The 16,179-nt window shown below is 40.4% G+C and overlaps 2 protein-coding genes across 2 annotated transcripts; one reads left to right on the top strand and one right to left on the bottom strand.

Annotated features, from left to right (window-relative positions):
- The first annotated feature begins 13,217 nt into the window (after positions 1–13,217).
- On the top strand, positions 13,218–13,908 carry LOC135699649 (uncharacterized). Its single transcript, XM_065219940.1, has 2 exons — positions 13,218–13,439; positions 13,500–13,908. Exons 1-2 carry the CDS (start codon positions 13,263–13,265, stop codon positions 13,869–13,871), a joined length of 549 nt encoding a protein of 182 aa, XP_065076012.1. The 5' UTR covers positions 13,218–13,262; the 3' UTR covers positions 13,872–13,908.
- Positions 13,909–13,995: 87 nt separating this feature from the next.
- Positions 13,996–15,274, bottom strand: LOC135699650 (probable tRNA N6-adenosine threonylcarbamoyltransferase). Its single transcript, XM_065219941.1, has 2 exons — positions 15,111–15,274; positions 13,996–14,931 (listed from the first exon to the last, which is right to left on the bottom strand). Exons 1-2 carry the CDS (start codon positions 15,223–15,225, stop codon positions 14,003–14,005), a joined length of 1,044 nt encoding a protein of 347 aa, XP_065076013.1. The 5' UTR covers positions 15,226–15,274; the 3' UTR covers positions 13,996–14,002.
- Between the last annotated feature and the right edge of the window lie 905 nt (positions 15,275–16,179).

Genomic DNA, 16,179 nt, shown 5'->3' on the forward strand with positions numbered 1-16,179 from the left:
GAAGTTTGACTGCGTGGTAATGGACGACGAAACCTACGTCAAAGCCGACTACAAGCAGCTTCCGGGACAGGAGTTTTATACGGCAAAAGGAAGGGGAAAGGTAGCAGATGTTTTCAAGCACATGAAACTGTCAAAGTTCGCAAAGAAATATCTGGTTTGGCAAGCCATCTGTACCTGTGGCTTGAAAAGCAGCATTTTCATAGCTTCCGGGACTGTCAACCAAGAAATTTACGTGAAAGAGTGTTTGAATAAACGTCTGCTGCCTTTCCTGAAGAAACACGGTTGTTCCGTACTGTTTTGGCCGGATTTGGCATCTTGCCATTACGGTAAAAAGGCCATGGAGTGGTACGCCGCCAACAACGTGCAGGTGGTTCCCAGGACAAGAACCCTCCCAACACGCCAGAGCTCCGCCCAATTGAGAAATACTGGGCTATTGTCAAGCGGAACCTAAAGAAGACCAAAAAAACTGCTAAGGGCGAGCAGCAGTTCAAGGCAAACTGGCTTTCTGCGGCGAAGAAGGTGGACAAGGTGGCTGTACAAAATCTGATGGCAGGGGTCAAGCGTAAGGCCCGGCAATTCTGATTTGGAAAAGCGGAAGCCTAACTGAATATTTTTCCTGAATTTTATACTAATTGAACTGGAAAAAGAAATTTAATTTGATTTTTTAAATAAACGATTTGACCGATTTACACGCGTTTTCCCTTGACCAAATTTTGACCGTATCACCCTTTATTAGCTAGAGAATGGTCTTTAGAAGAGGGTAGGTGGATAGTTCCGTTAGAGTACGGCAGTATGAAAATTGAATAGAAGTTGAAAATGAGCGAAGGGCCATTAAAGCGACAGTTTTCAAGATAGACGCACATTTTTGCCTAACCCGTACGATGTACGCGGGGACTTGAAGTATGTCTCCAAGTCCACAGGCAAAAATGTGCGTTCCTCTTGTTGCTCATAAACTGACTGCGGCTGTGGAATAGTTCTAGCGACGTTTTCATCACTACCTAAAGCCCCACGTATCTATATGGTTTAAGTACTACTACTACTATGCAGTTTATTTGAAGTAGAAAGCACACTATTAAGTAGGAAATTTATGGCAAGCACAGACAAAACCAGAAAAAAATACAGTAATTTTTGAGCTTTTATCATATAGGGCCTGCATCAATGGATGTAATATCGGCCTAAATGCCTCTAATTTATTTATTTATTTATTTATTTTTCGTCAACTGATGTAGACTAGTACAAATACATATACAAATTTGTTTTTCTTAATATATAAAAAAATATATTGTCTGCTATTCTATTTTTACTTCTTACGAGTTATGATTCCGTATGGAGTTAAAATATTGTTTTAGTTTATGGCGAGACATTGAACAGTCAATGGTTTCGCAGTGTTGATTGTAAGTGATTGTAAATCATGCGATTTAATTGCCCAAATTTTGCATAATTTGTGCGATGATGGGTTAAATAAATTTCTATTTCTGAGTTATCGAGTAGGTGCATAAAAATTTAATTTTGATAAAAGTTCTGCTGAGTCAATGCGCTGCGAAACGATATCGTTTACAAACGTAACCATTGCATATCTACGTCGCTCTTTTAATGTTTGTATGTTTATAAGCATGCAGCGTGCTTCATATGATGAAAGAGGAAATGATGTCCAACCTAATTTACGAAAGGGTATATAATAGAAATTGAAAATGGAGACCATACAATGATGCAATACTCCAGTATTGACCTCACATAGGCAATTTATAGTGTTTTAATCGTGTATGGTTCCTAAACGTTATAGCAAAAGCGTTTGATAAAGCCTAGGATGTTATTTGCCCAGTGAATTATTGTATTGTAATGGTCTATGAAAGTTAGTTTGGAGTCTAAGATAATCCCTAACTTTTTCACATTTTTCTACATTCTGATTTTCTAATGCAATTGAAATGTTTGATGGTGTTCTTTTTCTGCTAAATGATATTAAGTTGCATTTTTTTACCATTTTTTTAAAGTTTGTGATTTTTTTTAAGTATGCCATTGGATTACCTATAGCTTGAAATGGATAATGTGATTGGAATCAGGTTGTATCGTTGTCGAGAAATCGTTAAAAACGAAATGAAGGAAATGTTGTTTACATACAGAGTAAAAAGAAGAGGTCCCAAATGAGAGCCTTGGGGGACTCCTGAGGTGACTTGAATTGGAGTCGATTTCTTTCCATTGAATTTAATTATTTGTTGGCGGTTAGAGTAAACGCTCCTATAGTTGCGGACGTTGCGGTACGTAAGAAGCGTTAGGTTCCTATAGTTGTGTGTTGAGTCTGCACTCTGCATGCACAACTATACGACTAAAGGGTGTCCACGATGAAATTGCCACACTATGAAATTGCTCTAACTTTTTAATCGTTGGGTAGAATTTAATGAAAATTTGGGTGGATTTAGTTCATAGTGCATTATTTACATCCTGCAAGTTTTAAAGTCCTGTGATCAAAACTCGCGGAAATGGAGTCGAAAGAACAGCTCGTGCGTGATAAAATCTTGCGCATTCATCACGAGAACAAGGATCTCTCGCATCGTTCCATCGCTAAAACGTTGGGAATCGCGAATTCCACGGTGTCGCGAGTGATTAAGCGGTTCGAGGAACGGTTGACCACCGATCGGAAGCCCAGAAGTGAAGGAAAAAGTATTCCGTACAACACCAAAAATCACAACCGCGTAGTTGGGGCCTTCAACCGAAATCCGAACGCCTCCGTTAGGGATGTGGCTAAGAAGCTGCACCTAAGCCGAAGTTTTGTCCAGAAGGCCAAAACTAAGGCTGGGCTTCGAACGTTCAAGGTACAAAAGGCCCCTGATCGCGACGAGAAGCAGAACAAGTCCGCCAAAACCCGTGCCAGGAAGTTGTACCTCAACATGCTGACGAAAGTTGAATGCTGCATCATGGACGACGAAACATATGTGAAGGCCGACTTCAAACAGATCCCAGGCAACCTGTTTTTCACGGCCAAGGATAAGTTCAGCGTTCCGGAGCATGTCCGCACTCAGAAGATGTCCAAATTTGCGAAGAAATTCCTGGTTTGGCAAGCCATCTGCACGTGCGGGAAGCGGAGTGCACCTTTCGTGACCCAGGACACGATGAACGGACAGGTGTACATAAAAGAGTGCCTCCAGAAGCGGCTGCTTCCTCTCCTGAAGGCCCACAACGTCCCAACAATCTTCTGGCCGGATTTGGCCTCATGCCACTACTCCAAGGACGTGCTGAAGTGGTATGCGGACAATAAGGTCAATTTCGTGCCGAAAATGTTCAACCCTCCCAACACTCCGGAGCTCCGCCCCATCGAGAAGTACTGGGCGATTATGAAGCAGCACCTTCTTAAACGACCTAAGGTAGTGAAGACAGTCGAGGAACTGAAGAAAGTATGGGTTTACATGCAAAAAACGGTTGATTCACAGGCCAAGGTGCGGGCATTTGCGTATGGACTGTAAATAAAATACGAGTAAAATGGTAAAATGAAGTTTAATAGTTATTTCTCAATCCCTGAAAATTTGATGGCAATCGGATGAAAACTCGAATTTTGCGAATCAATTTTGTGTGTGGCAATTTCATCGTGGACACCCTTTATACTGCCTATATTCCCAGCAGAACTGTATCGTAGCCTCTGACGATTTAATTTCAGGATGGGACTGATATGCGGTTACTTTGCTTGATGGGAAATACTGACTTGATGTTGTTTTCACAGTTGGCATGATTAAAGTCCATAGTTTTATGTGGTTTTATCATGTAATATGAAAGTAGATGCCAATTGATAGTGGATAGCGTTATTATCTTAAAATTGTCGCAAATCCATATGGGACTGATATGCGATTATAGGCAGTATAGGAACCTAACGCTTCTAACGTACCGCAACTATAGAAGCTTTTCCCCTAGTTAAATATGATTCAAGCCATTTCAGGAGTCCTAGCTCGATTCCATTTTTTTTTAATTTGAAGAGTAGCATTGGTATGTCAATTCGGTCAAATGCCTTGCTAAAGTCCGTATAGAGGGCTTCTACGTGGTTTCCATTATCCATTGCATTTAATGTATAGTCTATAAATTCAAGTAAATTTTTCAAGGTCGAACGTCATTTAAAGAAGCCGTGTTGCATGTCAGTGTTTGGGCCCATACATAAATTTAGCAATCGACTAAATTTTCAGTAGCGACCAAGTAGAAGGTCGTGAGTTCATTCCCAGGTTCAACACGTTTTTTTTTAATTTGTTTTCTACGCCTAATTAATTTAAATAGTAATCATCGATCACATGGCTCACGACAATGAATGCATTGATCTAGTTTAAAAAATAACCGAGCATCCTTTCCTTGGAATTGGAGAGGCGAGGAGGTAACATTGGTCTCATGTAAAAGAACGATGAATGAATTAATCATTCCCACAGGGCCTTGAAGGAGCTAGAGTTGCGATCGGGAGTGCTGATAGGTATTCTGATGATGTCTAATAAACGCTGAATAATCAAAAATGTTATCGAATAAGCTCTGTTACAACTCAATATAAGTCGAATAACAGCTTCTCGACATACCTTATACAACACCAATAGTTCAATGTGTTGTGGTTAACTAAATTCTCCAGATTTGTGTGAACAAAGCCTGAACAGAAAGAAGTTATTATTATTTGTATTTGTATTTGTATTTATTTAGTGATACGTTAGCCTGTAGTTGACACTTTTTACCAGGTCAAGGAAGAATACATTTTTTGAAAGAAACTCACTTTACGGAAAACTAAAAAAAAGCTACAAATCGTGACAAATGTAATTGAAATTTAAGTTAATGTAGTGCTATAACCTATGTTTGAACGCCAATGCTATACCTATGTTAACCTCTACCAGGTGTGTTAAGACATCGCTTAAATAGGACTAAGGTTGGTTGTTGTTTGGCTGCAAGTGGCAAATCGTTCCAGGTGAGCGTCCCTGACACTAGCAAACTCCTTCGAGCCGATGTGGTGTGTCTAGGAACGATGAAGCATCGAGATCGGTCGTGCAATCCGCGTTGCAGGTGTTGTTGCAGATAATCCGGAAGTGCCTCTAGATACCTCTGTCTTATGAAGCAACATATTCGATTGTGGTAGTTCTTTGAGAGGTCGTGCCTTAAAAATGGTATTACCACAGACAAACAGACGTAAATCTTTGAAAAAGTTTTTTATGAAAACATAGTATCTCAAAACATAGGACCTCAGTAGCGACATCTTTCAGGCTTCTCGCGGAAAACAAGCTTGCTCGCTAACTCGCAAACAATATTGCATAAAAGCTCTATAGAATGTATAGAAACGTCAAAGTGATCCGATGCCAGCGCTGCGGCGAGTAGTTCGCGGAACTGATAATATTCAAATCAACCGTTAAATGCGTGAACGAAGATACACAATGAAGAGTTACGTCTGTTTGTCTGTGGTATTACGTACAGCAGCAGTGCTTTCTCGATGTCTAATGTTGTACACGAAGCGTACCGAGGCCTTGAAGCATTGGTTTAATTGTTCTTTGAAGGCTACAGAGTGTCCATTATAGTAGACCACATCGCAGTACGTAAAGAACGGTATGATAACTGACTGCACCAGCTTCTTGCGTGTTTGTGTAGATAGTACCGGGGCGAATCGCCTGAATGTTCTTAACGTTCCAAACACTTTTGATGTCACATCGTTGATCTGCGCATACCAGTTCAATTTTTTGTCCATTCGGAGTCCAAGGTTGACGACAGTATCTGAGAGAACAATCGGTTCTCCGCAGAACACAATTTGGCAAGGCGCAATAATCGTGCCATCTTTCGAGAAAACTATGGCTTGAGACTTCTTCGGATTAGGGTAGAGAACGTTAGTCTTAGCCCAATGCTCGATTGTTGCCAGATCCTGATTGATAGTTGCAATCAGTCTTTCTGATATCATCTGTATGCCCGGAAATGTACATTTGAAGATCATCGGCGTACAGTTGGAATTCACACTTCAACTGTGACGGGAGGCTGTTTATATATAAGCTGAATAATAGTGCACTGAGGCAGGATCCTTGCGGGGTACCATCAGGTACCAGGCGCTCAGCAGATGTCTGGTTTCCATTTTGTACAGCTTGACTACGATTGCTAAGAAACGCTGTAATCAATTCCCCTGCTTCATCTGAGAAATTAAATTCCGCCAGCAATTTATGTCTCAGCCGTTGATGGTCTACGCTGTTGAAAGCTAACGAAAAATCAACTAGGACCATAACGGTGCAGTGGTTTTGGTCTAGGTTGCTATATATGTCATGTGTCACTTTAGTAAGGGCGGTTGTGGTGCTATAACCTTTTCTATATCCAGATTGATGTTTTGCCAGCAGTGACATATATGGGTTGTCTAGGTGCTCCGTGATCTGACCGAGTAGAATCTTCTCTAACGCTTTAGACACTGCCGGAAGGACACTTATTGGTCTGAAGTTTTTCGGTTGACCCGGGTTAGCAATTTTCGGAATCGGTGTTACTAGTGCTTTTTTCCAGATTGAAGGGTAGATCCTAGCGTCAATGATAGAGTTGTACAGATGCACAAGCAGCGGCAGAATATGTGGACACAGCATTTTCACGAAGCAAATCGGAATTTCATCCGATCCCGATGCGTTGGTCTGGATTTCAGCAATTTTCCTCGATACTTCTTCCACGTTGGTGTGATTAAACCTTAATCGTTGTAGCGGGTGGTCAGACGATGTGCGTTGAACTTGTTCGCTACTTACAGGAAGAGACGGATCACCTAGACCCGGACCAGGAACAGAACGAAGGAGCTTGTGGCCTTCGGCAAAGTACCGGTTAAGCATATCTGGATCTGCCTGTTCAACAGCGACATTCTTCTTTGCGTTGTTGTGTATTCCTTCTCGGCGAAGATTATTCCACAATTTCTTCGCTGGAAGATCACTGGAAAAGTTCCTCTCGGCGTACCGCTTCTTGGCTGCAAAGATAAGTGATGCAACACGATCCCTTTTTGCAGTATAATCAAGCCACTCGTTATTACCCCTTCTTCTGTTAGGATTACGCGAATTATTAAAAATAATGCAAGTTATTATTAAGCATGCAGTTGAATAAAATCGTCAAGAAGTCGTTTCTTCAATCGACGATTGTTTGTTGGGTTAGCTTACAATTAATATCTTGATTAAATGGAACGGACACTCGTTTCAAGGGATCAGGTGCTGCGGTGAGGGTTGTAGATAATCTTCTCTGTAGAATTCTCGCTTTTTTATCGATCATTGCCTGGATTGTGGTCTCCTTGTATCCGTTCAGTCTCGCTGTTTCGAAGATGTACTGTAATTCCTTAACCCTTCCTGTAGCGCTGAGTGGAAGAGTCTGCATCCGATGAATCATGTGGTGGAAGGCGGCCATTTTCTGCTGGAACGAATGGTTGAAAGTATAGGGGATAACTCTTTGGTGCTTGTTGGTTTCCTGTAAATTTTGTATTCAAGCGAAGAATATGAGTTATCCCCTATACTTCCAACATGAATCAACGGATGCAGACTCTTCCACTCAGCGATACAGGAAAGGTTAAGGAATTACAGTACATCTTCGAAACAGCGAGACTCAACGGATTAAAGGAGACGAGATGAAGCGATGCGTATAGCAACGTGCAGAACTGCAGTCTAGAATTGAATTTTGTTTTATTTATGAGCGGGTTTGAAACACGAATGGAACTCTATTTCAAATTTCTATTAATATATTTGTGGAGCTTCTAATCTGACAGATACCAGGTTGCTTAGAAATTATTCCAAAGCCCATCAGATGATCAGAGATCTTCATTAAATTCGTAGGATATTTTTTCATGCCTTTAGGTTTAATAGGTACTATTCTGAAGGTATCCAACAATTCAATTTGCTTCTCTCAGATATTCTCTTATGATACCACGTGACTCAGAAATTATACCAAAGACCTTCAGGTGTTCAGACCTGATCATGTCAGCTAACTAAACAAATTTTGGATATTTTTTTCAATACTTCTGGATGATCAACTATTATTCTGAAGTTCTTTAACTGTCCAACATTCAAATAACGTCTCACAGAGATTCTCTCATGATACCAGGTGTCTCAGAACAAAAACTTTTCAGGATATTTTCTCAATTTTTCAGGATGATCAAATATCAGAGATTCTCTATAGATGTCACAGACATTATTGCAAATCCTTCAGGTGCTCATAGGTCTCCAATAACTACTCATGCTATTTTTCCAATACTTCAGGATAACAAGTTTTATTCTGAAGATCTTCAACTGTACAACAATTGAAATACCGTCTCTCAGATATTATCTCGTGGTATTAGCGGTCTCAGAAATTATTGCAAAGACCTTCCGGTGCTCATAGGTCTCCAAACACATATCTGAATATTTTGTGTGTGACCACCCTGCATGTTTTGACAGCAGAATCGTCCGGGACCTTTGATCTTGGATCGAACTTGTTACCTGACACTGGATTACGTTGTTGTAATCATCTTGTTCCAGGAAAACCGAAACTTGAATCAGAATCACCTTCTCCGTTCATACTAAAATCACCGAAGGAAGCAAAATTTGCACACGCACACATACCTAGAACCTAACAACTATAACTATAATATCAAAAGAAAAATAATAATAAACTATGTAAATTACAAAATCCGCAAAAAAATCACGTTAGAAAAAAATGTGAATTTTAAACTCCACGTTCAAAAGTAATTCGCTACAGTTTTTTTTCTTGATTTGTTTTCCGTTGATCTTGTTTTCATTACTGAGAACCAACATGTTCCAATGGTACCGACGCCAGGGAGGCAGCTCCCATACCTGGACCCTACCTATCGACCCATCAACTCATAGACTGGGGACCAACGGCTTTACTTCCCTAATAAAATTTGTACGGTTAATTTGCTTCCCGTCATTATCATCAAAACCATTTATGGAATAGTTTTATCATTTGGGTTATCGTTAGGGTATCGTATTTTTTTATTAGGGTTCCCTGAAGGCGTGATCAGAGATTTTATTAATCCCGGCGGCGACGACTGGAATTGAACCCAGGCCTTTTGGAGTGAGAGGCAATCACGCTTACTACTACACCACCGGTGCCACTAACCTACAGAATGTTGAAAATGAACACAAAATGCCTAAAATGACTTGCAAATACTAAATAACAATAAAATAAGGGTTATTGAAAATTATTCGAATGAAAATTCCTGTTTACTTTGTCGCCAACATTCAACAACTTTGACTACGATCGGAAATATCTCGAAACGAATATGCATAAATATTAGAGAAGATTAAAGTCTAGTACCCCGTACAGACTATGGTTTATATTATCATGTAATATAGGCTGTCTTGCAATGAGCACTCATACATCTAGTTTTCACTGGAAATCCTATGTATGAGTGATCATATGATGTGATGATATGATATTGCAATTGCTCATGTATGAGTGATCATATATATGATGTGATGATATGATATTGCAATTGCTCATTACAGCTAAAATGCTATTTATCGTAATTATGAAACAATGTGATACTATAATGATAATTTTTATTTGTAAGATGCAAGAAGAGGTGGTAAAGTTTGTGTATGACACATAAAATTTGTCAATTTTGCTTTCAGAAGGTCAAAACTAGCGATTTTATGATCGCTGATTGCTCGCTCAACGCGTTGCTCATCGTTACAGCTAATTGCTAGTTGTGACCTTCTGAAAGCAAAATTGACAAATTGTATATGTCATAAAGGGTGATACGGTCAAAATTTGGTCAAGGGAAAACGCGTGTAAATCGGTGAAATCGTTTATTTAAAAAATCAAATTAAATTTCTTTTTCAAGTTCAATTAGTATAAAATTCAGGAAAAATATTCAGTTAGGCTTCCGCTTTTCCAAATCCGAATTGCCGGGCCTTACGCTTGACCCCTGCCATCAGAATTTATACAGCCACCTTGTCCACCTTCTTCGCCGCAGAAAGCCAGTTTGCCTTGAACTGCTGCTCGCCCTTAGCAGTTTTTTTGGTCTTCTTTAGGTTCCGCTTGACAATAGCCCAGTATTTCTCAATTGGGCGGAGCTCTGGCGTGTTGGGAGGGTTCTTGTCCTGGGAACCACCTGCACGTTGTTGGCGGCGTACCACTCCATGGCCTTTTTACCGTAATGGCAAGATGCCAAATCCGGCCAAAACAGTACGGAACAACCGCGTTTCTTCAGGAAAGGCAGCAGACGTTTATTCAAACACTCTTTCACGTAAATTTCTTGGTTGACAGTCCCGGAAGCTATGAAAATGCTGCTTTTCAAGCCACAGGTACAGATGGCTTGCCAAACCAGATATTTCTTTGCGAACTTTGACAGTTTCATGTGCTTGAAAACATCTGCTACCTTTCCCCTTCCTTTTGCCGTATAAAACTCCTGTCCCGGAAGCTGCTTGTAGTCGGCTTTGACGTAGGTTTCGTCGTCCATTACCACGCAGTCAAACTTCGTCAGCATCGTCGTGTACAGCCTCCGGGATCGCGCTTTGGCCGTCGTATTTTGTTTATCATCGCGATTTGGAGTCACTACCTTCTTGTAAGTCCATAGTCCGGCTCGTTTTTTGGTTCGATGCACGGTTGTAGACGATACACCCAGCTTATTTGCGGCATCTCGGAGAGAGAGGTTAGGGTTTCGCTTGAAACTACCGGCAACTCTCTTTGTCGTCTCAGCGGCTTCCGGTTTTCGATTTTCCCCCGATCCAGACTTCCTGGCTGTCGACAAACGTTCCCCAAACACTTTAATTACATTTGTAACGGTAGATTTGGCAACTTTTAGCGATTTTGCCAACTTTGCGTGCGAGTAGCTCGGATTTTCGCGATGCGCGAGCAAAATTTTGATACGCTGCTCTTCTTGCTTGGACGGCATTTTGACAACTGAAGAATGAATTCCAAAATCAAAATAGGAGCAACATTCTACACACACACACCTTCAAAATGAGGGGTGTTCAGGTTTTTTAAATGCAAAATTGAAAGAAATACGTCAAGTTGATATTGACCAAATTTTGACCGTATCACCCTTTACACAAACTTTACCACCTCTTCTTGCATCTTACAAATAAAAATTATCATTACAGTATCTCATTGATTCATAATTACGAAAAATAGCATTTTAGCTGTAATGAGCAATTGCAAGCCTGGTCTTAAGTAAAACTTGTCTGTGATAAAATGCTTCATTCATAGATTAGTTTCCTATTTAAATAGTATATTTTGTTTATGGTGAGTACTTCCATCATGGCCAACTGACTCCATCCCAACGCACCCTGTCATGGTAAATGGTATTCCAAAATGCCACAACCGAATACACAACAGGACACACAGCCATAACAGAAGCATTCACCCTTTTCGAGAATGAAGCAATATACATACATTATTTATGATGCCAACTGTAATATAGGTATTTTGGTTATTATCATTGAATAAATGAATGAAAAACAATTAAAATACTTCACGCAATTGGGTTGTTTAACTTCGAAAAATATACGGATTTTTATACATCATCTGATACACACTTAATCTAGCTCGGTAAAATCTCCAACAGCCGATTACTTCGGCATTTAGTTTTGCTGATATCTCTGCAAACAATCTGTTTGTTAGCTGATATCTCAGCAAAATATTATTTGTTAGCTGAGTCTCGGCAATTGTTTGACTGAATCTCAGCAAAATAAATTACAGAATTACTCGGCTGTTGGAATTTCGGCGAAAAATTTTAAGTGTGTAGAGCTTCGTTTTTTGAGTACAACGATATTTTTATCGATCCCTCATACCCCGTACACAGAAAAAAAAAGTTGTTGAATATTACATACAAACTGCTGCAACCAGGTAAATCCATCGGTTGTGTAATATAGCGTTGTACGATGTACATCGATTTTGCGATCAAAATAACATCCATTGATGTAATATTGTATCTGCTTTTTGCTATTACATCATTATTTCATACATCAGCTTGAATTACATTGATCGATATTACATTTTTTTTTTGCTGTGTACAGACTATGATCTAGTTTTCACTGGAAATCCTGTGTTTGAGTGCTTATTGCAAGATAACACAGAGTTTAGATTACCGAAGTCGGTAAAATTTTACTGGGGTTTTAAACAGCTGAGTTTTCAGTAATCAACCCAGTAGTTTTTGCTTTTGCAGAATCTCTGAACTGTCAAAAGTTACCGTGTTAGTCAGTACTAGAATTGCTGTCTGTCGAACAGTAATTTGTTTGTTTACATAGTTTTTTACTGAGTTTTTCAGCATTTATATTTTATTTATTTATTTTTTTTGATGAATAAGTCAACAATGTTTTAATTTCATTATTTGTTTGGGTTCATTCGATTAAAACATTTCGAATTTATAGCGATTTGTAGTTGGGAACGGAGTTTAGTGGTGGATTAGCAGTCATGCTGTTTTAACTAGTCCAGGTTGAGCGGTCAGAGCTTCCCGGTGATTTAGCCGGGTGGTGGCTCTTTCTATTGCCGGATTGCGTTCCTACATCAGCTTGAATTACGTTGATCGATATTACATTTTTTTTGCTGTGTACGACGTGTTTAGATGTAATATTCAACAACTTTTTTTTCTGTGTAGGAAATGGATGAGAAGAATATAAGATACCATCACGTCGGGCTTGACTTCGGGCCACTGTCTTGGTCTCTCGTGCAGGCCTGCAGCATGGCGTTAAGCTCTCCCATCTTCGACAAGGTGCTTAAGAATAGCCTACGGGAGGGCCAAACCATTTGTGGAATAGTTCTATCATTAAGGTTATCGTTCGGGTATGATATTTTTTTATTATGAGTAATCTACACGAAACGAAAATCAATTATTTAATTCATGTGTTTCACTTATACATTTTCGCCAAAGCATCAGCCTTATACATTCCATAAGACAAACCACATAGGTCCTATTAGAATGCATAAAAGGTATGTGTGACCGCATATACATTTCATTTGACTCATGATCTTTATTAACTTTTTGCAAGGCGTCTGCTTATTAGTTGACTTATACATTTTATGAATAATCAGCAATGGAAATTTGCCAAAAGGTATAAGGAGATTTCTATCCGTGTAAAATATGGTTGTTTTTCAATATTTTTCTCTCCGTGTACCGATATTTGACAAATAGTTCTGGCAACTCTTGTGTGCTTTGACACCAGAAATTTGCCGCAGGGGTCAGTTTTGACATATTTTGAATAGTGCTGGTGCAGCACATTATTCCAAAGCAAAACAAAAACATTTTACATAATTTTGTAAAACTTCGTCGGCATTCAAACATATTTGCCATAAATTAAGAATAATCAATTGTAAAAAATCTTCAAAACATGTCGACCATAAAGTACATCGGTCGCACAACCGATTTTAAAGGTAAAACCCTGTGGGAAATCGTAGGCAATCTGAAAAATTTCGGTGTTGGTCGAGTGGTCGTCCGGAACATGTTCGAGCGCTACCCAGAACCCAGCTACATGAAAATCGTTAAAGTCGAAACCCTACCGAATGAGGTAAGTAATAAATGTTCATGGGCTTCAGAAAATTGTTTCAAATGTGTTGATTTTTTTTAGGAAACACGTAAGGTCAAAGTAACGGTGGAGAAAACATTCCGCGGCCAAACGTACCCCAAATTGGTTGAAATCAACAGCGTATCCTACAAGGCCGACTATCGGTTGCTTCACAAGCACGAGGAGGCATCCTACTGCAGGGCGGTGCAGCGGGCGGAGAAAATTATTCCGCGGGAAATCGATATGCCTCCACTATTGAAGGAATTTGTTCAAAGAGAAACGGGAAAAAGCGACCCGAAGATTGCGATCAAACTGAAACCGGGTCATAACAATGTCTACCGATTGGCGAAGGAGGGCGAGAAACCCACCATTGAAGTTGGTATGGGCATCGGAAAGCCAGCTAGTCCTAAGCTGTATGCGAATTGCGAAATGTAATTGTTTGGATGAATAAATATAGATTATTAACTAGAAAGATAGTATGATTATTCTGAAAGAAGGAACTTTGTTTCCATTTAAAATTCTTCTGATAATAATTCGATGATTTAATTAAATAATTTACAACCGCGTTAATCATCTCTCCAGGTAACTTCAACCTCATCGGTTCTGTACCTCTGTGTGATGGTGGCTTCTTCCCAGCTCATTCGGGTCCCACTGCGGAACATCTCCCATCCAGCATGAGCAATCATTACTCCGTTGTCGATGCAAAATCTTTCATCCGTGGCAAACAGCTTTGCTCCCCGCTCCTCACACATTATACCCATCATTTCCTGAAGACGCTCGTTGCAGCCTACTCCTCCCACGATCAGTACCTCACTGGAACCGCAATGAGCCATCGCTCGTTCAGTTGTTTCGATCAGCATAGCAAAAAGAGTCTCCTGCAGTGAGAAGCATAAATCCTCATCGGACCACTTTTCTTCTTCCACTCCACTGACTCGCTTCTGCTTTTTCTGTTTTCCCTTCGGTCTAGCCTTTTGTTCGATAAAGGACAAAATTCCTGAAAAACTAACATCCATGCCCTTAACCGAATATGGAAGCGGAACATATTTGGTGCCCTTTTTGGCCATCTGCTCGATGTTATAGCCGGGACTGGGATCGTTGGACAGTTTTATGATTCGAGCAAACCGGTCCAAGCAATTCCCGATGGCGATATCGATCGTTTCCCCGAAAATCCTGTACCGTTTGCAAGCGTACGATATGACCTGGGTGTTTCCACCGCTTACGTACAGGACGGTTGGGTTTTCCGCTTTGGTAATCAACCGACCCATTTCAATGTGACCGATGCAGTGGTTCACTCCCATGATCGGTTTGTTCCAAATCTGAGCAATGGTTCGAGCGACGATTGCCACCGCCAGTAGTGGAGGTGCCATTCCCGGTCCCTTGGTATAGCAGACGACATCAATCTCCTTAGGCTTTACGCCAGAAACGGCAAGGGCACGCTTCAGAATGTCGTGAATTTTCGATCGGTGATGTTGCGCTGTTTCCTTCGGAAGGAATCCTAACATAATGGAAGACATATTCCGTTAAGCTACGGACACAGTTAATCAAAATATTTATTATTCACCTTTATTCTTGTTTTTGTTCGAGCTGTATTTTTCCGTACAAAAAAAAACTTTTTTTGTACGGAAAATACGGTTCGAACGAAAACGAGAATATGGATGATTGTCTTATCCTTACCTTCTCCCGGTGGGGTGATGTAGGTTTCTCGTTCGTTAGCGAGCACCTCACCGTCGCGCACTATTCCAACACCGATTTTGTTGGCGCTTCCTTCAAATCCGATCGCGATTACCATGGTTGGTTAGTTTTGCATTAATAATTAATTATTATTCTTTATTTGCGGAAATCTCGCTAATCATAACAACTTCAAAATAAAGTCCAACACGCTATTTCAAAACTACCCAAATTTGGGTAGAATCCACCCACATCGGTCAAAACTGAACCTACCAGAAAATGGGTAAACTGTGTTGGGAGTGACAAGTTGACAAATGAACAACGTCGATCGGATTCATGTCGATGTTCTTCATTTGTCAACCTGTTTCAAACACAGTTTACCATTTTTGGGTGGGTTCAGTTTTGACCGATCTGGGTGTATTCTACCCAAATTTGGGTAGTTTTGTACAGTAAAAGTGGGACGTCTGTCAAAAGTTGTTCCAATCGAACCGTCAAAATGCACCGCTCCCACATACCGCGGGCGTGTCGCCAGAAGCGCGCCCAAGGACCGCCCTTTGCGCACCCCCGCGGTGCCGTCTCCTGACAGAGTTTGTTCCGAATTAGCTAATCGGTTGCTTTTCACATCGCGGCACCAAACATGAATCGATCTGTTTTCCACAAACGCGCGGCCCGGCTAAAAGTAAACAAACTACCGGAGGTTGTTTGCTCCAGCTCGGATTAGCCTCCCTGCACATTATTTTTATTTCGCTAGAAAACAGCAAAACTTTGCTGGATTTTGCCGAGCTGGAAATCCAGCAATCCTTCCTGCAAAAAAAATATCACTGGATAACCAGCAAAATAATCTGACAGAAAAACGACAGCACTTTATACCCCGTTCACATTACAGCGTATATCACGTGATATACGCTGCCTTGCAATGAGCACTCATACATCTATTTTTCACTAGAAATCCTAAGTATGAGTGTTCATTGCAAGACAGCCTATATTACGTGATAAAGGCTGTAATGTGAACGGGGTATTACTGTAGAACCAGCCAAATTTTTTGTTGGAAATTTATTTTGCTGTATGATCAGTA

Source organism: Ochlerotatus camptorhynchus, unplaced genomic scaffold (assembly GCF_037179485.1).
Source record: "Ochlerotatus camptorhynchus isolate MF236.1 unplaced genomic scaffold, CSIRO-AGI_Acam_v1.1 ptg000113l, whole genome shotgun sequence".
Taxonomy (NCBI): domain Eukaryota; kingdom Metazoa; phylum Arthropoda; class Insecta; order Diptera; family Culicidae; genus Ochlerotatus; species Ochlerotatus camptorhynchus.

Bases quoted from the DNA above. Each gene is read 5' to 3' on its own strand.
- LOC135699650 (XM_065219941.1), bottom strand. From the start codon at position 15,225: ATGGTAATCGCGATCGGATTTGAAGGAAGCGCCAACAAAATCGGTGTT. The intron at 14,932-15,110 runs GTAAGGATAAGA...CCATTATGTTAG, and splicing joins CATCACCCCACCGGGAGAAG to GATTCCTTCCGAAGGAAACA.
- LOC135699649 (XM_065219940.1), top strand. From the start codon at position 13,263: ATGTCGACCATAAAGTACATCGGTCGCACAACCGATTTTAAAGGTAAA. The intron at 13,440-13,499 runs GTAAGTAATAAA...GATTTTTTTTAG, and splicing joins TCGAAACCCTACCGAATGAG to GAAACACGTAAGGTCAAAGT.